Genomic DNA, 27710 nt, shown 5'->3' with positions numbered 1-27710 from the left:
CTACACATAAGTTCTATCCCTAACACGGGTGTATGGGGGAGTACTACATCTTTACATAGCACGGATGAATAAAGAAGGTATGGGTGAACGAGTGAGGAAGTATTTTACATCAAGTCTATCCGTGAAGCATGGCTGGCTGAGGAAGTGCCACACATAAGGCATAACCGTTACCGTTAAGTATCGCCTGTGGATACATGTATGTAGGCAGTCTCGTAACACGGGTGGGGTGAGGATGTTCTTTACACGTAAATGTACCTGTAACATGGCTGTGAATCCTCTTAACTATGTGTTATGTTAACTTTATATTTAACACATTTAATACACTAATAATTGTTTATTATCTCGTTACATGCTGCTTATTCAGATTATATAGCATCAGCAGTTCAAAATATTTTTCAGTCCACGATTAAACCTTTTTCTCATCTGTAACAACTGTAACATGTTTCTCTTCACGAAGATTTCATTATATGTTCATGAATTGGCATTTTGCGAATATGTCGATTATTTGGAGTGATCAATCTGGAGTTACCTGATTTTAAGTGTTTGCACAGTTACATTCATTGAAATGTGTTTCCCTTCCCACATTTATTGAAGAGGAAGATGGGCGAACCATTACTTGGGAGGTTTTCACCCCCCACTGGGAGCACCCTGGCTAGCACCCTGAGTAGAGTTAAAAGGAAGGTAGGGTATTCCCCTATGTGGGCTGTGAAATATGGGAAGGAACACCTACATAACTCCAGGATTGTGGTATGGGTACCCGTGACTGCGCAAGATAAAACAAACAAAGATTTAGGAAACCACAACGGTTTATTTTATGGGTGAAATGTACATATATAGCAGATGTGTTACTCGTGAACTCAATAAATATATGATGACGATCGCAAAATATACATGATCGTTTGTCTGCTGTAACAACGGCCACCAGATGGAGGGACATGGTAGTAATACTGTCTCGCTTGTACTAGTTCCCGCTGTCTGATGCTCTAAAGCATGTGCAACGCACGGTTGCAGTTTGAGAGTATTCGCAAAAACGGTCGGGAACCAGTTTATCGACGCCATCATTGTAGCGTTATGTGATGGGTCAACATACACCCACATGTACGGTAAATATGGCAAGTCATAGCTAAAATGCTTTTAATGATTAACTTTAAGATATATTTACCCTTTTGAAAACAAAACGGTGTGATGGCGGACAAATTAAAGAGCGTTTTGTGGTATGAAAGCCCGTTTTGAATAATACAATGAAACAGGCATAAGTGGTTGACATCTGAGAACATTGGTTGGCATATCTTAATATTTGGTTGACATTCTGCTTTCGTCACAACCAGGGTTTACATCGTAAACAACATGTGGTATGGTAAGGCACTGACCTAGGGCATAATTACATTGGAAGATTGGCACATATTTTCGTATGATTGCAAACAAACAAATATCAAAAAAAGAGCACTAATAAATCAACTAACGATTAAAAGATAAAAGTCAGTGACAAAATAACTTTGATTGGCACAAACGACTTATTGGGTGTGGCTCGGAACAATCTATACAAATCACAGATGTACATATTTGGCCGTCGAGACCAGCAACACGATTCTATTTGCGACTAGAGGATTGACTAGACTAGATCCAATAACAAACAAAAGCACTAGCTACAAAATATGGCATAATATTTAACAATATTCTAAACTTATATTACAATATAGTGATCAGGCATCGCCATCTTCCTCTATAGCGGCGGTTTGAGGTAGTACAAGAAACACAAAATGCTTTCTTCTCATTGCTGGTAATGTCTTTGTGGTCGTCATGGCAATCGTTTTAGTTGCCATGGTAACCAAGCATCAATACTGATAACATAATTCAAACCTTCGTTGAAAACGTTCTCGTATTATCAGCTGCAATAGCGGTAATACTGTATTCCATAGTTTGTGTTAATGTCAGAATTCTTTAACCAAGGCCGGTGAAACATTTGTCCTATGCGAATGAAAGAACGTCGATCGTCTATCGCAACACATCAAGGAGACTCTTCGGTGAGACAGTCTCAGGCCCGGCCTTCCGTCCTTCATACGGACGTTACTGGATTAAGGCAAAAACAGATCACCATAGTTTTTAGTTGGCACCAACGGACACAGTATTTAGAGACGCGTCGGACCCGTGTAAATTGAGGGTACTGCCGCCGTGAGGGTGACTTGATTCGTTGTCGAGGGAGACAGGGACTGCTTTAGGGGGTGACGGCGCCACCGTGCCGTAATGACCCGGTGACGTCAGCGAGACGGGGCTGCTGAGCGATGTGTTCGATTCTGACTGACTTGGACTAAGTGATGTCAGAGTACCGTTTGGTACAAGGAGATTTGACATTGATCCATTCATTCCGTTAGGTGGCGTTGGTGAGTGGGTGTTCTGGTTGCCATGCATAGACTGAGCAGAAGGTGAGCTGGCAGGTTTAACATCTGGAACAAAATCAATAGAATTAGATATGGCAATGAAAAACAGCATACAATATTCAAGTGAAACGGTCGGATCAAGAAAAGTCATTAACCCCAAGTGATAAAACAATATTAACTTATATTACTATATCATTTGCACATGACCTGCTTCTTAAACTATTACACGCGGAGAAAATTGGTACACGCATCCTTGGTGGTTTAAAAGACGGAGCCGAGTCAGTTGATGATGAATACAGTTGAAGGGTAGACATGAGAATATCGGACTCTCCATGGGGTTGAGCTAATGCCGCTGCTTTGTCTTGAACCCGAGTGTACATATCGCTACGGGATCTCCAAATATTTACACCTAACCTTTCAGGGCTGTTGCCTCATAACGCCTGGCAACGATGGCCATCAGAAAATGCCACTCAGAAAATCAAATCGCAACGGTATGGTATCCATGTTGTGTAGCGTTCAAGAGAAACTGTGCAGCTAATTTGGAACATCTACTGTTTGAATATGTTTTTTATCTATTGTTTTCAGAATGATAGTTTTTTTTTAAGTACCTAGAGTCTGAAACAATCGGAAGACACATGTGTTACTTCGTCATCAATGTAACGAATAACATCTATTCGCGTGTCTATATAAGTTCATATGGGGCTTTTTCATGAATTCATTTATGACACCTTAAACATATATTAAAACGTTTCAATCGTGCGTGTTGTAGAATAAGTAATAAATCATCCTAAACGAACACGTGCCAAGTCGATTAAATTAGTGATTAAGTAGACGAGTCTGAGCAAAGAAAGTAAATAAACAGAAACAAGAAAAAAATGTCCTTCAAATGAAAATAAATATCACATTCCGGTTCATAAAAAGGTCTGTCTTTTCGATTCCGTTTCAGCCAGACGCTTTAGAAAAAAGACTGAAAATAGACGCCTCCCAGCGGCAGACTACAGGTCTCCTTCTCAGCAGGGTTAATGGGGTCAATTTACATAGAATAACCCACACACAGAGGGTTAAATCCTGGTTTGCTGGGACAATTGGCTATCTTGAGTCACAGGGGCAAGTCGCGCTGGTGTTTCCATTAGATGGGAGAGAGGCGACACCAGGATATAAAGGGAGTGCTCATATTGAGCAATAGCATGTCACAATAACTTCATTCCTTAGAACATGTAGAGGGTTGTACGATAAACAGGCCCGAAATAACGGATGTATCATTTATAGGAAGAGCGTTTACCTGATGGTTCGGACTTTATGGGTGTCTTCGTCTTGGCAAGGTTCTTGGGTTTCCTTTTCCGGGTTTGAATCCCGTCTTTCTTCATAGCTAGTGGTCTGTTTACCTGGGGACATTAGATACATTATATTCAATATGGTGGCTATCTACTGAGTCAGCTTAATGCATCAGGGCCCACATACACAAAGCGATCTTAGCACTACGACTATCGTAAGTCAATCTTAGAATATGCCAGTAATAATCGTTGTCGCGCTTGGATTGTCCTGTGCAAATGGACATGTTCATAAGGTCAATACAAAGGTTAGTTACCGATTGTGAGAATAATTTCTATTTTTTATATCCGAGTATTTGCAACGTTTCAAGTCCAGATGAAAGGTAAATTGTCGTCAGTTTCCGTGTTAGTAACAAGACAATAATTGAGTGTGAAAAAGTAGACTAGGTCAACTACTCACCCCGTGTAGTTTATAGTAGAGACCACAGGCGTTGCAGACGGGCTCTCCTTCGTTGTTCCGCCTCCACAGTGTCGTTGTAGTGGTGTGACAGTTGGCACAGGAGAGGCCGACTCGTCTAGATGCCGACTGAAAGAAGAAGTAGAGTTCTAGAACATGTAAAAGTCTTTATGCCGAGATTTCTATTGGATATGGAAAGGGTTTAGTCGCTTTACTTCATACGGAGATTTAACACCGTATGTTTCATTTTAGAGTATTGGAACTGTTCACTTGACAACACCTTCTCACAGTCAACTTAGGCCTTGGAATGGCATGCCATATTTCATTTAATGTTATTGTTTTAGGTTTATTTCACATCAACATTACAAAGGTTAGGGTTCATGGCTGTGTGGTTCTGTAACACTAATTGCCACACCCTCAGTCCCCTTTCCCCTACGACTGAATGAGGAACGCGAACCTCACAGGCATGGAACGAAATACTCCCCGCATGCGCTACACGCTGTGAGCACATGAGGCGCCACACCAGGGGTCGGTCTGACCTCTGCGAGTGATCTCCCTTTATCATGCCATCTGGTTTATCTCAAAAGACGGATTCTTCTTCATTTAACAGTAATGTCTTCTTTTCGCCGATAGACCCGCGTCGTGTTTTGACAATAACCGCTTTGGGATCGGTGTTTTAGGGTCGGGCCAAGTGATATAGAACATACGGAGAGTTGGAAGGGGAGGCTTGTTAGCAAAATATTGAGGATTCCATAGTGGAATTACGGCTAAATATTTGTAAATGGACAGTTTGAGACGCGAGGCCTATAACGATTGCTTATAAAACCTAAACAAAACGCTGAATTATACCTTGCCGTCTCAAAGTGCAAGTTAGCAAAAATAAACGTTGCGAAAAGAGTTCTTTATCGGTGTGCGCGTGAATGAATTTATTGCCTTATTCCGCGGAATAAACGCCCAGTGTTTGGAGAGTCCCTCAGGTCCTAAGATGAATGAGCTTGCCAAATTGTGATTTAAATCTCAAGGGTAAAAATAGCCATTATAGTTTCGTCTCGTGCTGAGTTTACGAAATCGGATCCGAATATTGAAAGGAAAAAAAATCAAGATGGCAATAAATAAATACAACCGCTTCATTTAGTGCACCTGTAAAACGGATTAATTTCTACATCATTAACTTTAGTTATGTCAAAAAGGACATTTTCATCTGTTGGTTCCCATATACATCACATGTCTGTACAATGATGATGTTAATTCATCACTGAGCCATTGTTTCATTTTCACTGTTATAGTGATATCATCCTCAGATAACGAAAGAATAGGATAAATTTACTGGAAACTTGCTTATAAATATCTTTGGTAAATGATACCAGTAGGAATGCACTTTTACTGAAAGTAACTAACAGTGCTATATAAACTCTGCTGAAATGAATAAAATCACTATAGTGTGTTTTCATGATTTTAAAAAAAACTTTGGTTTTTTATCTTTATGTGAATCAGTTATGAACATATCAGGAAAGAATAAGAACAGCATGAAAAAACGGTATTTGTCCAACTCACTTCTAATTTACCTACCAGACGGCGCTGGGGTTTAATCAGGGGGCGGTTGATGCCATTCATCTTATGGTACAGTCCGCATGCATTGCACAGGTAATGGCCTGTTCCATCCCGCCGCCAAAGGGGTGTTGAGATCGCTCCACAGTTGACACATTCTCGGCCCTCCAGATCAGCAAAATAGTCCTGGCCATCTGCAAATGGAAATTCACCTATTTGAGAGGAAGGGGGTCCCCTCCTGTCACGAACATCGTTGCATATTACAATATTTTTAGACATCATTAAGTACAAAGTAATATATTTTGTTACTACAATTTCAGGTAAGAGTTGAATGCGGTGACGGGATAGCTGTATATTTGCATATTACGTCAATAATACTGTATAATTTCTATTGACAATCAAGAAAAGACGGATAAAGATGTTTTTGAAATGATGATCCGAGCGAGTTACGTTTGACCTAAATGACCAAAGTGCTCTCCCTTTGAAGGAGAGTGACCTCCCTTTAAGCTGACCACATCCTGTTTATGGACTCCGCTGCTGAATCAACGAACGTTTGCTTTCATGTTTATCACGTGATGACTGCCGGTCGGAGGTATCGCTTGTGACCTATTTCATCCACATCCTACACTCCTCTGTCAACATTCACTTCGGCCATACGGACAGTGTCCAAAGTAGGTCAGTGCCTTATCTAGGATATCACAATAACACATTTATAATTGTCACTATCTCTGCCCTGGCATTTGTAGAGGGAGGTGTGTGGACATATCCGATATATTATGGTGAAAAACTGGTTATGCCTGACGTTGAATACACAAGTGAGTGGGTGGTTGAGTAATAAAGGGTCTTGGTCAACTATCAACTATGGGTAAGTAAGTGAGTAGGCTTTACACCAAGTTTAGCAAATCTCAACGGCAATGTCACCAGCAATGTGCGTCCCACATTGCTCCCATATTGGACATTGAACCGTGTCTGCGGCGTGACGAACAAACGATTTCACCACAAGTCTTCCCCAAACCATAGATTCTACTTCATTTAGCTAATACAAATGTAGTTAAAATTAAAAAAAACCACCGTAGATATAGCAGACAATAACACCGGGGAACATTTGCAATCTTTAGCAAACTAATGTAAATTAGTTTAATTGCTTTATGTTTTTTTCGATCTGTGTGGTTTTCCAAATGCAAATGTTCTAAAACAGTAAATGGGAAGTCAGTGCAATAAATATTATCTAATATTGGCAAATAAAACAGATGCCATGCCACTTCAATAGAACCTATCTAATTCTCTTTAACTTTATTGGCAATGACCCGACCACTAACATATTTATGAACAATACAGTATCTTAAAATCATATGAATAAGACGCATAGCATATTTATGAGAATACATCCTGTACCACTGAACAAAGCACACAGCATCTTTCCAGGACTTTGAGCTGCAGAAGGAACCTAGTAGATGAGAGGGATACCAGACAGTGTTGCGGCTCGTCACAAACTGTATACACCAGTATATTCACGCCCTCTCATAAAACAAGTAACAAAATTTAACGAACGGGCCGCTTACAGACTTGTCGACAGATATGAAACATGCACATGAAACTCCCCCGTAAAGTAAAAAAGAACCGGAAGTGAACGACAAGAAGCAGACGACACTTTGCTCGACTGTGGACGTACTGAGTCGTCTGGTTGAGACGAAAGTCCTAAGATCAAAGTATATTCCAAAATGGTGTTTTGACAGAAACCTGCTTTCAACGTCATGCTATAGGATTCAAAGTTTGCTGAAAAATGGTAACACTGAGAATTTGTTGACACTGGTTTGTATAAACTGCCAGACACTATTCCAGCTGACGCGCGTTAACAAACCTGAACGATGTCTGAAGTCTACTTTCATCCTCAAGGAGACAAGGGAACACACGACATAACACATATTAACATGAACATACGATTACACACTGGTCTCATAATCATTTGAGATAAATGGGTTGTGAATATTTTGTTAGAGTAGATGAATTACTTGTCATCACAACGATGTTTTGTCTAGTTGATGCTTTCGGTAAGAATGTTAAATAACGTGTTTGCAATGAAAATTTATTCGGTACCTTAGTCAAGATAATATGGCCATTCTTGAAAGAACGAATTTTTTACGCCTTTGGGGGCTCTTGAACTGTTGCCAAGGGGATTGTTCTGGTTTATTTAGTCGCAGTATTAAAACCCGCAGTGGCTAATTGTAGACGTGTACAGCAAATGATGCAACCAAAATCGCTCGCCATAATTTTAACCTATGACCCAAACTCTCTCGTGAACGTCCATCATTATACTCCCAATTAGCGCGTGATAAGCTTGAACTCTCGCGATCTCTCGTGCGCGAGACGGCGCCAGAAAACGACATAGGGACACACAGGATTGCCCTTACCACGACAGTTTATGTTTGAAATAATAATTCTCGAGCTATAGTCTCATTCACCAGGCATGTCCTTACATGATGCGGAGGGAGGTATCAGCACTAATGGCGCAAATTACACGTTTATGGCAGGCCAACCGGGACACAATTCACTCAAACTGGCAAAACCCTTAAACTGGAAAGTGTCTGGTCGGGGGATATAATAAATAAGGTTTTGTCAGAGTTTGAAGTATGAACGTAGACGGAGGGCAACTGGCACCCCAACAGGAGGTGAGACCTGTACCCAGTTAATGTGCCAACATAGCAGGAATAATGTGTGAAATTTATAGGAAGTCTCGCGGCATCTCGTGAGAAACAAGAACACAGTGGGATGTGTCAGGTATTATTTATCGTCTGCTTGATGACGTCACACCAGGGTGCATTCTGGGAGGCGTAGTTTAATGTGCCGGGAGACGTAAACGTTTTAATACTGGTGTTTATACAACTGTGTAAATCCATCTCTCATAAGCTGATGTTTACATAATATAACCGTCATAGTTTCTTGAAGTAATGCAATTATTTACATAGTTTGATGTCATAATATTGTGGATTTATTTCTTGCTCTGACACATCTGCGATTGATGACCGTTCATGAGAAAATGTTTGACTTCGAAAAAACGTTAAACTGTAATCAAACTTCATTTAAAAGCGAAATAAAAAATATAACAAGTTCTACAAATATCTAAAGAAAACCACGATGCAACTTAACGTTCAAGTTCACTAGCTTACACAAATAGTGACGAAAGACCCCTCAGTTTACCACTGAATCAAGCAGTGCAACTGTCAAACAGACATCTCAACCTGTCGCTCTATTTATGTCACGATTCCTGCTCAATATGTTTCATAATAGGTACGAAAACAATTTCGTTAAAAGTGTTCACACATGCTAGGCTTTAATACACCTTTAGCAATATTCCAGCGATATCACGGCGGGGAAACATGAAATGCAATACGGCCCTTGGGAATCGAACCACATTTTGTGTGTGTAAGCGACGCTTTAAACACTGGACTACCCAACATGGTTTTGAATACTGAATAGGACATGGCACATTATCTAAGTTAACTTTGAAGTAACGGTGGAACTCATCATATTCATAATACGCGTGTTGGGTGGGGTAGTGTTGAGGGTGGGGGTGGTGTTATGTCTGTCATCACAGAGGGCAACGATGTGTTTGGTCCATGCTCGCGCGTGCATGTTCTGCGTGTGATTAAAACAAAGATACAGTTATAGCCTCCCTATTTGAATCAATCATATCACTCAGGTGAATACATGCTTTATGTATGAATTACAAGCATGCAACTGAAATAGCCCCGTGCCATGACTCTGTCAGCACTCGTGGACCTGGATAAGAGATTTATTGTGAGTTTATTTATCTTCTAAGTTTGTTTTAAATCCTGTGTAAACTCACACTTTACGTAATCTGTCGAGGATATCGATATTCGATCCGCTGAGACTACGGCGCGTGACGGGAAGGGTGGAGCACTCACACACAACACTGTCGACAACGACCGGGGATTTGGAGTTTGCTCTTGCTCTTTCAAGATATCTCCTTTTAAACATTAACCCACCACATGCATTTTCTTATGCATATATCATATTATATTATATTATATTATATTATATTATATTATATTATATTATATTATATTATATTATATTATATTATATTATATTATATTATATTATATTATATTATATTATATTATATTATATTATTCCAACCCATATATCCACGACCACCCTACCCTGCCTTCTATGCAAGACCACATACCCTCATATATACTATCACCAATCCTCATATGTACAAGACCAGCCCATCCGTAAACACACGACCACCCACCCATGTATACACAGCCATCATACCAAAAGACGTTAAAAGATGGTACTTGTTGTACCCTGCCTGACGGTTGGTATTAAGGGGCCAAAACCAGGACCGGTATACTGTGTCTGAATGCACTTTGCTATATAGGTGCAATAATATCGGACGCGACATTAAACCCCAATTCACCTCATCTTGATATACCCGTCCACCCCGACATTATATACTAGTATACAATAAGTCAATCTATATATACACCAGGCAACCCTTATATACACGATCAGACCATTTTCATATCACTCCAATATATGCAATATAGTGTACATCTACAACAGAGTCTTATCAGAGTACTTACAAGTCACGTCAGTCTACAGACACCTTCTGGGTCTGGTGATGAAGTTCTTCATCACCTAACGTGCAGTGTCTGGTGTTTCAACAACCCAGTTGACCAGTTGTTTCAATAGTGTGTATGATATAAACTTTAACCACAGGAAATTACTTTAATCCCTATTAGTTACACAGGAGCTTCATAAGATTCAAATAGCCACAATTTTCCAGGGTAACACAATTCGTGTAAGACATCGACCCGGTTCTGTGAAGACGATCTGCCAGAGGGACCCCCACGCGGCGATCACGCTCAGACTACGCCTAATTAACCCCAATCAACACATGGTTCCCTGCAAAATTTGGAATCAAAATCATCCGTGAAATGAAACCGCAACAGACACCTTAACTTCTTAAATTGGCGCGGTATTTGATCCTGAACGCAACCCAAGTCATCTGTTGAAGCCGCCCCTGTTGTAGAGGTGGAGATGGTGTGGCGCCCGAGACGTGAGCTGGAGCACTGTCAAGTATTTCAAACTCTCACTCTCATACCAGCCTACCGACAGACAGAAACACGTGGAAAAACTGCAGTGGGGGCATTTTTTAGCTGTGAGTGAGTAAGAAGTGAAAACTGCTTCATCTTCCGTGTCACATCTTCTCTTGGCGAATGTGTGACATGTCAGAAAGACAGGTGTCGAGAATAAGAAGAGAAGTGTATTTCATACTTCAGGGCTAATTAAAAAATGTGATGACATGATGCAAGAACCAAGGAATGAAACTATTTATCTCATTCTATCGTCTTAGCAGGCGCTACTAGTAAATACAGGCATGTTTGCAGCGTTGCGTATGTTTCTGAGCATATTCATATGCAAATGAATGTGCGTCTGAACTGTCGCACTCGTATTCGTACGTGTGCATGCAATATTGAATGGTAGCATAGTGCATGGCTCTCAATGTATACCTGTATGTGTGTATATGTATATAAATGTATAGTAATGCCTGTAAGTAATTGGGTAATCATGACTTATATGTTATATGTAATCTGGAACATGTTCCACAAAGCGATCTTAGTGCTAAGTTGGTCGTAACTCCCATACTTTATCATAGGATTACGATCAACGTAGCACTAAGATCGCTTTGTGGAATAGGACCCTGGTGTGTATGTCTGACTGATCTTGTTTCACATAAATGCGTGAATGGAATATACATCTGTAATGCGGTTTAATTATGTTTTAATGTTTTGTTTTAATTTAGTTTTAACTTTGTGTTATGTCAAATTAAGTGCTAGTTTACAATATTTTACTGTAGTATTTTAATGAGAATTGACGTCTCATAGGCTGTTCACCCATTGCACTGAAACCCGAAGCAATTGTTTTTGAAAGCACTTGACATCTCGATAAATTAATGTTCTTCTTCATCAAAATTCTCGGAGACAATTCACCAAATATGCGTATATTGAAAGAATAGGTTTATATGTTCCATGTTCAAAATTTCCAGTAGGTTTTGGGACGTTTCTGTGTTAGATAAATGCGTATTTCAAAATTGTTTCAAAAATCATTGTTGTCACTGAATCGTTTGAGATGGTACTAGAGTTAGATATACTGAGCGATACATTTGTTGTCGCCGCCTAAGGATCAGCCTTATTTGACATCATTTCTCATTAGGACAATATTTATCAGCTTGAGAAAACAATAAAACCCCAGCGTGATGTACGAGAGCCGTGAATCACGTCGATTCCGAAATAAGGGATAGGTCGAGACCAGTAATAGCCATTTTCATGTATGCAATGTAACTCTACAAATCCACAACAATAAATCCAGCCCCTGGAACAATAAATAAGCCCGGTGAATAGGACTATGTTGACCACAACCGCACCACGACGTTGTGAGGATATCAATCCGCGATCTATCAGGGAGAAGTTATTGTATGAAAATGTAAACGCCTGATGGCGGAGACAATAGCTCCTACCCGAACGCTATTGTAAATGACGCGAGCGAACACACCGGAAAGATATATGTAACGGAATGAGCATGGGTATTTACATACTGGACAGCAGCAATATAAGGAGGACATAATTTACAACAATTATTTCTTGGGGTATCGGGGGACGTACGGCCACTTCAGCTTGCGTAGCAACCCTCAAGTCGCGTTAGCTTGGCCCTTGTCCCTCTCAAAATGGAAGTCGAGCGCGGGGGCTCTACAAAATATTGACTTATCGTCCTGAACACACAAAGGCAGTAAAAAGTAACGCGGGTAGCTAGTAACTGAGGTATTCTACTCTCATCTGGAGTCTTAATCGGGTAGAAAATGTGGCCAAGCGATGTAAGCGGCCGGAGCGAGATCTCGCGAGGTTTGAGAGCTAACGTCCGTTCCTTATCCTACTACGTCGCTAGCGTTTTAAATCTTGAAATATTATCCTAGCTAAGATTGAGTTTGTATAACTAATACAGGAGTCGCCGTTATCAGAAAATTGCCGATGACACGAAGATACGCAACACCTCGGAATGATAGAGGCTTGATGATTGAATGGCGAATTTGAAACATGGGAGTCTCATCCGACCTGTGGGATAAAGGGATTAACAGTGGTGACCCATACAGAGCTACAGACATACTCCAGATAGGGAAAGTTGTCTTAAGGAATTGCCCCCCATACGTAATAGTGGTTGTTATCGGCATAAACAAGTCTAGTTGACCTAACAAATGCATGACGCCTGCTTCTCAACAGGGGTGCTTCTCTCTGACTATAAACACGATTATAGAATATCACACTACAAAACCATTCATGTTGAATATCGCCGAGAACATTAAATATTGCTGATAGATGCATGATGTTGCTCCACAACTGGTGTCGCCGAAGTTATTCGTTTTGTGCTGTAATCTTGAAACATAATTTTAAAAAATATTGACAAATATCCGAAGTTGCTGAGTTGGGAAGATGAAATGTGAATTATATAATGATGCTTGAAGGCAACCTACACAATTCACTGCAGATTACTGCTATCGTAGGCGTCGGTCCAGGTAATTTAGATTGAATAAGTTTAATAATTTCCTCGGTTGTTTTGTTAAATTTGCATTTGATTATCAATTTTCTTTAACATTAGTTCCTGAATGACTTAAAAAAAATTACAGTTCAAGTAAGGATTAAGTCCATATGAAAAGTATATACAAGATTTTTGATTTAATCCTATTTGTTTGTAGTTGTCAACGTCGTTGGATTACAGGAATTCTTGTGAAGAGGAAAGGAGTATTACCAACATCATGTTAATGCTATCAGCTGAAATTAACATTAATCCCCGAGTTTACAGTTAGAAATTATCGAAGAAATTCAGTATTCTTAACAACTAATTAAATCTCAAACCTCGGCAGATGATTGAGGAATTGGCCGAAACGTTGACCCGATGTTTGACGGACTTTACTGAGGCATGGGCGGGGATGACCGGAGAACGCCGAGACGTGATTGTTTATTCTGCTAAGTGACGGCGTAATTGGCCCCGGTAATTGACGTGTCACCACAAAGCATCGCCGTGTCAATTAGTAACGAAGTGTTAATTACTGTAAACATGCTAAATGAAGACACGCTCGTTCGACATGGTGCTTTGTGGGTTTATCAAATTTATGATCTTTTTACAGTGCTAAACAAACAGTTTTATCTTAATTTGTTGTTAAATATGCTAATGACGGATTTGACACTTTCAAAATGGACGTTACGGAATGGCTTACGAACATTATTTCCAAGAATTAACAGAACTTGACGCATTACAGTTTGAGAAATGATGAGTTTCAGCACATGTTGCCGGGGGTCATGTTCCTACAATCGAATCCGTTGTTTCGAACTCCTGGAGACCCGAGAAATAGTTCGACTTATCCTTTAAATAATGTCTTTCACAAACCTCTGCTAAATTGTTAACGACATTAAATAATAAAACGGAGATTCGTTCAAGGATGAATATTATTCAATAAATTCTGTAAATTTCGGAAATTATTTTCATGTCGATGCTTTAAATTTAATATAAGCGGCGTGATACCATCTTACATAATTGCACCGAAAACGACCGAATATTGACAACGTTTAACGACAAATTTTAAGAGGGTACCGCTCCCATAAATAGAGTTATGAAGTTTTCCAGCTCTGTTTGTTCCAATCATCACTGCCGGTTTGAAACTTTGACCCTATATCCAATACAATAAAGTTGTTAATAAACAACAGACGCTCGTCTGGACAGAAGTACTGTATTTGAGGATCAGAGTTTGAAAGCTACTTGCCCTCCTGTCACTTCATGTCAATGGTTATTGCATAAGAAGAGAGGGAATACTTCTCAATATCACACGGCCATGACGATATCACTTATATATACGACCTAGCTCCTTCATAATGCAATAAAGTTTATGTTTCTGAGTATCGACCAACGTTTCAAATAATCACATGTTTAAAGGTTTTTAGAATTTTTTTTGGAAATGTCTTATTTGGATGAAGCTTGATGTAGATTCAGATTATATGTCATATTGTGATATATTAAATATACAAGCTAACATGATCATGAAAGCACCTGGGTGATGGATGGGATAAAAAAAAGGACAAAACTCATGGTTTATCCCATTACAACGGGTGCCAATTAAAGTACAATTTGTGTTCATCGTCAAGGCAAGGTGGTCAAAATGCTATGACACATTGACAAAAACTAAAAATGTGACTCTCATGTAACTTTATACATAAAATCAAGTTTGAGTTGTGAATAATATATTTTAAAATAATAAACCATGATAAAAGCGTCAAAATAATATCATATCTGGAACTGACTCAATGATTTCGTCCCTTTATATTTAAATGGAGCTCTTCGAATGAAAAGAAACTTGCAGACGAAAATATTCTTAAACACAGTGACAAATTAATCCTCTTTTGCGTTATGGTTTCAAGACAAGAATGTTTAAAAAATAGACAGGTATAAATTAATTCCTTCAACACAATTTTCAATATAGTACACATCCGTATTTATTCAACATGTCCTTCGAGATTAAGCGATTAATTCTACACGACACCATAAACAATCCTTCTTATTTGAAACATAACTGAGTATAAGCGTTTGTGACTTCATTGGTGTTATTAATACGCTACAAAATGACCCTTATACTTAGTCAGGGGAAACCAAAGAGCACACATATTGTTTTAATTTTCCGAGCACAATTATTCTTTGTAACGGCGAGCCGGTGTAGGGTTACATGTGAGTATGGGGCAAGACATTTGAGAGTAACGACTCTGATTCTCACCAAGATGGACAAATTTCTCTGAAATTTACACTGGTTTAATTAACACCAGAGCGGGGGATGTATGGGAGAGGGAAAGAGAGTCCCGGGGATAAGTTACACAGCGTGTTGGTTCTCTGAGGGATTGCGTTTCACGTCAATTATAAACTAAATTGTGCAAGTCTCTAATAACCTGTAAAACTGACCTTTGGATAGCAAGACTATTTACCCCAACACTAATTAAGTTTGAAATGGAATAGGCGTTACAAAAGCCTCATTCACCAAGTTGTGTGTGTGTGTAATATCTATTTGTAAATAACATTTCCCAGTTTGAAACGTAACGAAAACATTATCACGCTTATTTTAATTTCCAAAGCAACATCGCAGATATAGGGAAAATATATGCTGACTGTAAACATTATAACTCCTTTTAACACATTTATTCGTTAAATATATCAATGGTCAAGATTTGGAAATTATCATTTTGCCTTGTTTTTATGGTTAGTGCTGAAAAGCAATAATTATCATACTCATCATCACCATGAAAGATTTATCAAGAAAGGAGGACTTGGTGTATTTATATCCGCTTCTCTATTTTTTCAGGTTAATTTTAAAACTTGTGACTTTCAAATAGATATAATATTTTGGTTTTTATATGTTCAAGGAACACCCCATAAGGAGATATCCGCGCTGGCCCGTGCTAACGAGCGCGTCGAATGACAAGTAAAATATATACATGCCTTGCAGATAAAACTGGTGTCATATTTCAATCCAGCTGCTCGTTTTATCTTTCATTTATAATAATTTACTCAAATTGTGAGTACAGGAGCCTCGCGTTTATAATTTATCATATTTATTGATGTTTAGATAAGATTACTGGTTTCAATACCGGAATACAATGTTAGCTGTGCTATTGTATCAAACACAATGTACAAACCTGTGGTGTTATACATCCTATGGAAAAGGATGTAATGAAATGTAAATCATCAACATTCTTGAAGAATTATACATTGTATTAAACCTATGGAACCATTGGCGATGACAATATCCTTTTAACTTTTCATAAATCTTATTTTTTTGGCAAAAAATCGTTTCGACATGTGCAATAAATTCAACTCTTTCTTTTTGTAATGTTTTGCTTTCTCTCTCCGGTGCAGTGAATATTTCACAAATATTCTGTAATCACAAACCAAGGCTGGCTTGATATTCGCGACATTTCGCCCCCCGGGATATTTACTTCGTTTCAAAATCACCCATGGGGCCACTAGATCCTGCTTTGATTGGAAATGCAGCTGACTTTGAGAAACAAACGAGATTGGCTTTCAATTGAGGTTAAAGGGTCTTGAAAACTTTGCCTAAAGACGTTCAACGAAGTCCAAACTTTTTGCGTTGCTATGAAGACATTATTGTTGAACGTTTTCGTAACGGAAGACATTGTAACAAGCCTTAAATAGAATTTGAAAAGCCCAACTGACAGCTGCAATCTTTAGACTTAGTTATGAAAAAAGTAAGGATTTGGACAAATGTTGAGAACAGCAATGATGACTAACGCGGCGAAATTCACTAATTGAACGAACCGTCTTACGAATGTATTCTCAAAATCGACACTATTAATTGATATATTTTACTTCACCCGTATATAACTCCTTTTCATTGTCCATAATCCTTTTGAAATCTTATAAACAAATCCATTAAAATGCTATTCAAAGCATGAATATGAAATTCAAGTTATAAATAATCGATAGAGGGTCGCATCAACCAGTGATTTCAGAGATATACACTGACACAGGTAGGTGTGGTTGCTACTACAAGGTCCATGGTTATGATAAATGGTATTTGGGAAAACTATTTCATAGCCTCTACCAATTAAGGCTTTTTAAAGACATTGTATACATTGACAAAGGATAAATAAAATGGACTAACCGTAGAACTCACCGGGTCCCACTCGTCTAAATCCTTGCTGCAGTGCCATGTTGTTGAATGTATTCCACGGAGACAGCTCGGGACTCATGTAGGTAGGGTAGGGATTCAGGCCGCTGGGTCGGGAAAGGGGGTTGCCGAAACTACTGTCTGTCCTCCCCGTGGGGGTAGAGATGGGTGAATTGGCTGATGGACTGAAGGCAAATCTTGGCGACACCTGGGGGTGTGTATTGGCAGTGCTATATGCCATACCGTCCGCTTGCATGCCCCACATGGCAGGTGAGTTGGGGGAGGTTGCTACTTGTCCCGTCCCGTTACTGTACCCCATGGGGGGTAGGACTGCTCGGGTGGTGGGGACATACACGGGGCTGGTGCTGGACTGGAGGTAGGAGTTGGGTGGGTTTTCGTGGGGGTACGGCGGGGCCGACGTTTGCATGGCCATCGAGTGCATGGAGTTCTGGAACATGGCGGCTTGTTGGCGACTGACGACGTTGGGGTCGTGGGATGTGACGCTGGTCGTGCCAGGGGCAGGACGGTCGAGGTAGTTGAAGAATACTTCTACGTCTTCACTAGGGAGAAGTGGCCCGCCGGATCCTTGGTAACTGCCGAGGGTGAGGCCAGGCTGCATACCCCGGACACCGAGGGTTCCGTGAGCCGGGCTGTGGGGGGTCGGGGGAGAGATGCCGGAGGGGTGACGAGCGTCGGTACTATCTACAGGTGAATGTTCTTGAGGTTCCTGCTTGACCGTGGGGTAGGAGGGGGGTACCCAGGGAGACTCAATCTGTGCCATGTAACTCCATGCGCGTGTCCCGGGGGCAGGGGTGGAATTCGAGGAAGACAGTTCGTCACACCAGCTCCACAGTGCAGTCAACAAATGTGAACCTCGATGATCTCACGACAAATATGGCGCTCAAATCCAAACAGTCATAAACAACTTGAGTGTACCTGATAAACCTAGCGCGAACCGTGCAGAAGACAACTGATTCCTCGAGTCACCAGTCCCTCAGTATATACCCAGGTAGATGAGGTGAGTAGATGTAAAGGCACTGTCTTCGCAGGGTTACCTGTAATTAAAAGAAAAGCGGTGAACATCAAAGAAAAACAAAGAGGTGAACACCATGTTTTCATAACTTCCGTCTTAGGACGAATGAAGACAGTCAGGTAAACAATAATCGCAATAAATACTAAGCCAAAGGGGCTTTACCTACTGCTCAGCCGATGTGTATCCTACCATTGACAACATCAAAGAGTAATGACGGGCAATGATTGGTACTTGATCGTACTTGACCATTGAAACACTGCATTAATTACTGAACACACACTGATTAAGACGCATCAACCGTAAAACACACTGGCGGTGAATCCAGAGAGGTGTCCGTTTTAATCCGCCTCTACCGAAATGATCCGGACATCCTATAAATCACGAAAACATCCCCCGCCATTCATATGGGTGTGTCGAGGGGGTTTGACATCGTTCCAGCCTTGTTTCTGCATATCCCCAATGTACAGCAACACAGACGCTCCACGTGTATGTACGTCCAAACACAAGATCGCGCACACGAGAGAAGAGTTCCATCAGAACTTCTTCCGAAATATTTTGAAATGTTATCCACAAGCCAAATAAATTACGGAGTAACAATAACATATTGAGAGAGCGCGCCTCGACTGGCGCAACACCGTAAAGCCAGCATTTTCATACCCACCTCCTATTATCTGTAGCAAAACACTGGAACTTATTGCGATAATATAACGATATGATAAGCTCGATGTAAAATGAAATCCCGACTAGCGGCTTGGCTGAGGACTGGTTCCCGTATCTCGGGTGGAGATACCGACGTTAAACAACACGCTGGTAATTAACTAGTCTCTGATAATGAAACACCCTCTCCTTGACGAGACCTGCCCCTTTCGCAGACCAACTTTGTAACTAGATTTCAATAACAGATTTTTCTCTCCTCACCAATTTTTTTATCGTCTTCCTTCGTCAAGGTTCGTTTGCATCCTCCGCAAGTTTTGTTAACAATCGCATCACAACCTCCTTCAACGTTCGTCTCTATTCCTCTTCGTCATTAAACCTTCAAAATATTTGCCATAAGAACGGACTGTCCCATTTCCTGAACAGGGGCGATGAATATAGATGTATAACGTGATTATTCCAAATACAACTTCAAGTTAGCATATCTGTACCAGATAGAAGTATTTGAAAGTAACAGATGCAAACACGAATTGATAAGTGAACTTTGTCCAAGGATTGATATATAAATGTCGACCACACTCCCGCCCATCCCCCTTATCGAGAAAGTAGGCCGGCCCATATGGAATGCGGCCTCTGATTTGGTGCGCGTATTATCAGATAGCCCAACCCCTAACGCCAGTCAAACGTCACGGTCGGGCCTGGTGTGTAGGCGACTGCGCAAGCACAATACACACTCTACTGTGATACCAGAATGTTTGATATAAAAAGATTGATGACTGTTTTTCTGTTCGTAAATTTCAAGAATCAAAGATATCAGTAATCCAACGTGATACACCGCTGATGATGTTAAGCTTCTTCGAAAATAGAAGCAAATATAAGAAACATTCTCACTGACTATTCCTCATTTGTCTACAAATCGTCTTCTGACCGACACGCACACCAAGTATCAATACTTATTAATCTTCATCTTTATAAACATACAATATTCTAGATTGGCGTGAACCTATTGGAAAGCACCATGACGATGCAATCTACCCGTAAGCTGAAAATGACGTTTTTGTGGTATATTTTCGCCGTATTCCCGGAGATCCCCTGGATGTCTATCAACATGTCCTACCCCTACAACACACCAGCGTAATCCATGGAGCTTGTTTATGATGTTACAACCTCATTGGGTCATAAATATCCTCCATATTAGATAATCAAGTTCCTGATTACATTTATGGTATTGGGCAAACGAAGATTAGGGGCTATCCCGCCTTTCCATGTGGAGCACAACCCACAAAGGTTTATTGAATATGTCACAAAGACACAAAAATGATACCAATTTAACACGGACAAGTCTTTTTGTACCGATTAATGCTGCAGCAAAAACTTCAAGAAACATTTGAAGCACTAGAATCTACGCAGAAACGCCGCTTCAATTGTAAATAAAAGCGACAAAAACCCTTCATATGGTCATAAGAAATCTCTGCTGAAAGCAGATTCCATTGTACTATTCCGACTGTGTCATTAGTATTTGTGATATGATCATCCATACGTACTATCCATGATCCTCCCTATCTTGTCGGCAGCAACATTTTGATTATCTTTAAAATATAATTATATTTACTGCGTTCAACTGCGAGTGGGTTATGGTGAAATAAAGAACTTGAACTTGATTTTATCAGAATTCAGAAGTACACAGACGCTTTGGTTTCGTGTTTGCGCAATGTCTTGAAGATAGTCACTTCGATTTCAGTTTGATGAAACACCGTTGGTACAGATTCGCTTTATAATTCCCTGTCGTGATGTTTGGAGGCTGTGACATTCATTCTGCGCATGTTGTACATTTTCCACAGGTGTTGTACATCATTTACATGTAGAAGGAAATGCTAGAAATGTTTTTTTTTCATTAATTCATTTAGAAACAAATTCAAGAAAAAGCCATCAGCTGTGTCATACACAATTAGCTTTATCAACAGATGTTCTTAAACTCATACTTTTACATATAATTTGATAAACGTCTCGAGACTAAAGAATAACATTGAGCGCAGATTAACTATGTTATTGTTTCACAATCATCTAGGCAAATGGTTAGAGAAAAACCCATATAAAAAAAATGAGATGTTCATAAAATGTTTTTCTTTAACTTTCTTGCATTGCCTGTTTTGTGGATCTTGACTTTCGTCAAAATATACAAAGTTTGAAAATGAGATAAAAAATCAATTTGTGCACGTGCATATTACAAGCGCGTGGGTCGGAGATAAACGGCGTCAGCACGACGTTTACAAATATTATGATGTGTGTGCTACAACATTGATGCAATATTTGTGACGTTGTCAGATGCAGGGTCTGATGCAGCATGAAGCAGGAAGCGGGTCTCATTAACATCCCCGATAACGCAGATACGAACCGCGGAATACAGATCCAAAGAGATTCCTGGACATAATATTCACAACTGCCTTCACACACGTAAATATTTGAACCTGCTTGTCGACTAATGCCGGTAACATTAATTGCGAATGGAAACTAAAGCTGCGCGCGCATGATGACATTGCCATTCGTGTGTTTGTGAGATATCTTTCTGTTGTAGGTGATAGCAAAATAAACTATCAACTCCTTCCTCCATTAAGCGATATACATTTTCTAGTTTGTTGAAGATTATAACTGCAGATAAATTTATCAGATAATTCTGTTAAAATTTCCTTATAAACATCCGGACTGGTGTTTTTTGTGTTCTTATTTTACAGATTTTAATTTTAAAAGTTGGTGTAGCTCAAAAGGGGGAGGGGTGTAGCGTTACTATTCAGCGCTATGTTTATTATGTATATATCATATTATGGCGATGTGTTGTGTAGCTCTATAGCCCATATTCACAAACGTAATACATATATCATGAAGTGTTGCTGTATCTCAATACTGGATATGTACATTTATGTAAGAAATATTATGTTTTGGATAAAACTTTCTCAGTAAAATACAAATTCTAGTACTTCCGTGTCTGAGTGGGTTAAATCGCTGACTTTATGTGCAGACGATTAGTGTGGGTTCGAATCCCTATGGAACTCAGCCCCAAAAGGTATAGAATTTGTATTTTACAAAAGATATCATTTGTTAAATTTGACCACTTTCTAAAAGGCATTATGTATTCCTATAAAACATTAAGGGTTTTCTCTATCTAAATACTGAATATATATCATGAAAAGTATTGCTGTCGTTATCTACACTAGATCTTATATATCAATGGGATGAACCTGTTTTGTCTGAAAAGAAGTATCAACCTGTTCCTTTTGTATCTCTGTGTTTATCATGAGGCACCAACACATGAAGGTACCAATTGAACCACTGCAACTGACACACCCAGACACCAATAATAACCAATGTTCGTACATTAAATTGGACAGGAATGCTGAAATATAGCAAGACGCTTCTAAATGGCTTTTGATTGCAGGGGGGCTCTCGTGGCATAACGGAAAGTCCGACTTTCTCCTGCTTCTCCGACCAGCAATCAACACCTTTGAATTCCTGGTCGTTAGTAGATCAGAGATAACTGATGCAGCGATAAATAATCTCCTAGCACTAAGTCTCTTTGGTTAGAGTTTCTTTCGACCACAATAAACTGGTTCGAATTTTTTTTAGAGAAACGTAAATAATACGTCGCCACTTTGCCATAAACCAGATTAATCAGACATATGCATGTCAAAACAAGGTTCGTCGGTTATAGAAATATGTTATGCGTCGAAACATAAAACCAAAAAAAGGTTTGCGGACGTGGTGTTGCGAGTGTCAGGCAGGAGAGGTATACGAAATGACCCTTACTGCCCATCCCCGGGTATCGGGGCAAGTCGGCATCTATGATGCCTGTAGACGCCACCCAGGGCTTCAGTCTGATGGCGGTCTCTGGGTGATAGGAGAAAGGCCCTGGTCCCTGGAGACTATCACGGCACAGAGATATGACGGCGTTTCCATTCTCTGACTATCAAATATTGTGATCAGGATTGAAATAAGTCATGTCGCGAGTGGTCAAATCGCCCCACTTGACCCAAGCCTGGGAACAATGGCCGCGAGGGGAGTAGATTTATAGCGCTGACCACCAACTAAGAAAGCAAACCACCATAGTCCAGCCCACGCCACGGGTTGTAAATCAGTTGTCTCCTTCAGATTCGCGGTGCTGGTGGAAATGGTGGCTCTGACGACAGATCTGATGGTGAACCATGGTCCGGGCCGTGCTGTCATATACCTCTGCCCTAAACGTGAATGTTTTGGCGTTAAGAGATCGTGCAGGGGTGTCGAATAAATAAACAGAATAAAGTCTGGATTCGCGAACTAAGAGTGAGAACATCAAATGTTAATATTTCTGAAACCCTTCCTGGACTAAGAGAGTCATCAAAGCAGCAACGCAATCGATCACAAATATTTCACAACACCAATCCATCTAGGTGTAAGTAAGGACTTACATAGAGTCCTTATCACACACAATTCCACCCATCTACGCATATTGCTAAAAGAAATATATGATCCCAAACCCCTGAAACATATTTTCCATATGTGGCCTCGACATCATAAACATAAAACTTGGAGGACCATTAATCATGATGAGGACACAATGCGGTTATAGAATACACCAAGTTGATATGTTTCTTTCTGTGGGTTTCACGTTTTTATTTATTACCAAAATGTCTGCAAACTGCTTTGTGGGAATTCCTTCCATTACTGTGGCGGCATTTATGACTGCGAGCATACCAGGGGTACATGACTCTCATTCCACAAACGGTGGTCCGCCATCAATTACAGACGCCAGACTCAAAGAGACAGTCATTGTCGCACAGCCAATGACAGACAGGCTCTGAACATTTTTCAGCCAATCAGATTCACAGTTAAAAGTCACCATTCCGAATCCAAAGATAACTTTATTTTACATGGAGAGAAAAGAAAACAGTCATGTAAAATAAGGAATGCACATACATATTCTATTTCTGAACTTAATGCCTCAAAATAGAACTAATTATTTATAAACCATCATGTATAAGGTTTGATTAGTATTAATCTGATCTTGAGCAACGACTCATATGCACTTCTTCTTCCGCCACGTTCGTAAACGTAAGACTATATTTGCTTGCACTGTCTCCAAAGATCATAAACTATGTGAACGAATTAAGGGAGTTCTTTCATGAAATCATTCTCAAACGCTCAGAAGAAATATGTTTGTTCCCACAAGTTTCTCCACAGAAATAGTTCTATCGGGTATTGTAATAATTATATCATTAGTTACATTTCTACCCTACCCACATTCCTGTAAGAACAGCACTGTGCGTGTGACCAGTCATGAAAGGTTGTAGAGTAGGGAATTCCCCAGTAGTCATCTACGTGTTGTTATGTATATTACTGCTTTTAAGCAGATCTCTAAACATCAGGCTATTCCGAAAACCTAGCAACGGGGTTTTATCTAAAAAGCCCAGTTTTAGGTGGAGGAGAAGCATTATTCTGAAAGTCTGTCAGATAAGACCTTCATTTTCCTAATGTCTAACAGTCAATGCTGACCCCCCTTGTCTTTGGAACTAATGGAGGGCGAGACATCAGGGTGTGAATCAGGGGTGTGTGTGTCGTCAATGTAGATGTGGGCGATGAGGGTGGTAGGGGAGGGGAACGAGTGACGATAGCTCAGAGTCAAAGTGTTTAAAGACAGAAGGTAATATGTTTCGTCAAATATATTTCAAAGTCTTTATTCTCGGCTTTTAGCATTTCATTCACATTGACTAAAGATGCTTTCTTTCAATATTGCTGAGTTGATGTTTGGTAATGGTTTATTTAGTGCCTTCACAATGCGTTTGCACATGTTCTTGTTTACTGAATATATATTACAAACACTATGAATACTATATACATATAGCTCAGAGAAGTTTAACGACAGTGAATATTGAGAGAAACCAGAAATTTCACCGTGTTTCAGTGCGTAACGCTAACGTCAATGCACCCAACACAGTCGAAAGGACATATATGAATCTGTGCTTATCAGGTCCACCATCAATTTTATTCCACAGGTAATAAATTTATTGTTTGAATACCTGATGTAGAAGACCAATTAACCTCTTTATTGTATATTGTCACCGGAGCTGATTGTTTTAGGGTTGGTGGTGTTTATTTAGCTCTTGAAATGTGTTAAAGTGTCACTGAATGATGCTTTGTTCTACAATAGGCACCTGTTTATTGCCGTGTGGTCATGTAGTCGCGAATCCCATACTAAAATGTATAGTTGGGAAAAAATACCACAGAAATAGGAAGATAAAGAAGTAGTATAATGATAGATTACTTTTATCAGATTAATTGTACCTTATATACTAGTTTATGTCATGAAAATTAGTATTTATCTGAAAGCAAACAAATCGCTTTTTCTGAATAACGGAGTGGCAATAATTTACAATATATCGTGTTAACCGAAGTGACATTTGGTTATATATTTGTATTATGTATATTAAAAATGTATTTTTTATAATAATTTTTATTTAATATTGTCCATGCATGTTCACTATAGTGTCTCGTCTTCTTCTTCGTTGTATGTACCAAACAATTAATTAAGAAAAAAAAGGAAATGTGATGGTAAGCGTGGTGTACCACTGCGTGCCTAGTGCTGATGCTTGTACACGGTTGTAGTTCCTATTTCAGCACAATGTCACCATCACGTATAAACCAACACATTACTGACACATACATATCTTATCAGGGATGAATCTATATCATCGTTACTAGGTGAACATTACAGCCTTACTTACCTGTATATCTATACATATATATGACTCCTATCTCAACACTATATTGATAACAATACTCTTACACTTCGACACAGTATACACTGTTACGCTTACATTTGATGATAATAATAATTAATAATAGACCTACTTCTTACTCTTAAACCGATGATCATATTTCCACATTCTAAAATATTCAACGTTAATATTGTAGCACATGCACATGCTGGTATCTTTATCAACTTCAAAGGAACAAGTGTCCTTGATTCTAATGGGCGTTTTTCGTATCAACACGTCATTACATCTGCATTGTAAACTGTGTGATCATTGTTGCAGTACAATATCGAAATAATTGGAACCTGTTTGAATACTTTTGGCAATTAACCAAAACCACGGATTCGAAAAATGCGCTAAATTAAGTCTTTTCCTCTTTGGTGATTTCAACGGAATGGAATAACTCCTTCCCCATCTGTTTTTGTGGCCCAGTGTGGTTCTAAACGCTCCCCGGACCGCTGTCTGCCCCATGGTGCACCACACGTGCCCAAGCACTACCACACACAGCGCACGTGCTACCCCGACCCACGTTCTGCCTCGTTACTGCCTCCCCCACCCAGTGCCGCTCTATGTGGAGGCCTACACCCCTAAATGTGCCGCTATGGTCAAACGACGAAGACGGTTTTTTCTAAGCCTCATCTGCAAGTCTGCCACAGAAATGCACATTCCTCCACATACGGGGGCACCGACAAAGGGGGAATTTGAGGGTCTGGAAAATTTCACGTATGGTCTCCACTTTTGACTGAAAACTTTCACGATATATAACATATCTCTCGATATATAATATACTTGGGTGACAAATAATGCAGCTTAGTTCTGCTATTATTCGGCTCCGTTCTGCAAATGGCAAGTGGTAAAATATCCTAGAATATGAAGCAGAATAGTCATCATCATCATCATCATCATCATCATCATCGTTATCTTCCTCCTCCTCATCATCATTCAATATGGTAACCCACAGCGATACATGGTCCAGTGTAGTTGATAAATGCATATTAATACAATCATGGAAGCTGTTCACGTTTGTAATTCCACAAAATGACATATTTACATACTTTATCACCACTGATGACTATTAGGAGGCAGGTGTGGTCACCAGGCGTTACTACCTCTGTGTCGAACGGTAAAATAACTCTGACTGTATTTAGCCATAGATGACGATTGTGATTATTCTGACAATAACTGTTCAACTGAACAAAATACCACGCCATAAACATACTTTTTGGTGTTTGAGAGACATCCAAGACACACTGTTTCCTGAGAACAAATGAAATCTAACAATGACGTAAGTGTGATACCAGTACAATAAACCAAACACGAGCTGAACTTCCTGAGAAATTACCTGAAGATATTCATTATTCACCAATTTGTACACACAACTCTTCCACTATTTGTATAAAACAAAAATAACTATTATTGGAATAGTCCGGTATTTCTTCCGTTGCGTCAGATTAGATAGCAACATGACAAAAACACCATTGTCAACGATTTCTGTTTCCCATTTCATTTGTCCTGAAGTTTTTATTGCGACTCTAAAACCACTTGAAGTAAACCCTCTTATCTTGAAAGTAACTGTGAGTTTGATCGCATAATACATTATGTCAATTCACCAAATAGCCGCGTAACGTATAGATCAAACTATTGGCGACCTTTGCTTGAAAATACACGCATGTAGATTGCGGAGTAATATATCAAATGCGAACTTTTTCACTTGGCGGAAGAATACAAATCAAGGTTGGTCGGATCAGTCAAATCTGACAGAAACTGGGAGAGATAAGATAAGAAAATAAACAAAGTTATCGTGGACGGAAAACAATGGACGATGCAAACAACGA

General features: G+C 39.7%; 1 protein-coding gene across 8 annotated transcripts in view; it reads right to left on the bottom strand.

Moving 5' to 3' along the window:
- Positions 1-788: 788 nt before the first annotated feature.
- LOC139474318 (transcription factor GATA-4-like) overlaps positions 789-27710 on the bottom strand; it is a 44794-nt gene continuing 17872 nt past the window's right edge. For 2 of the 8 annotated variants that reach the window (XM_071257295.1, XM_071257302.1), the window contains exons 2-6: positions 17401-18461; positions 5661-5866; positions 4110-4235; positions 3661-3763; positions 789-2444 (exon numbers count right to left, since the gene is read on the bottom strand). In XM_071257295.1, coding sequence (XP_071113396.1) covers positions 2104-2444; positions 3661-3763; positions 4110-4235; positions 5661-5866; positions 17401-18187 — 1563 coding nt within the window. In that variant the 5' untranslated portion in view covers positions 18188-18461 and the 3' untranslated portion in view covers positions 789-2103. Of the gene's footprint in view, positions 2445-3660; positions 3764-4109; positions 4236-5660; positions 5867-17400; positions 18462-18601; positions 18648-18749; positions 18797-19100; positions 19264-19357; positions 19609-27710 lie in introns of those variants that run through there. The other 6 variants (XM_071257287.1, XM_071257343.1, XM_071257335.1 and 3 more) reach the window with 6 other exon arrangements.

This window comes from Haliotis cracherodii, unplaced genomic scaffold, assembly GCF_022045235.1.
Source record: "Haliotis cracherodii isolate W230 unplaced genomic scaffold, xgHalCrac1.p SCAF_1, whole genome shotgun sequence".
NCBI lineage: Eukaryota > Metazoa > Mollusca > Gastropoda > Lepetellida > Haliotidae > Haliotis > Haliotis cracherodii.
This window is presented reverse-complemented; position numbering and strand designations above follow the sequence as displayed.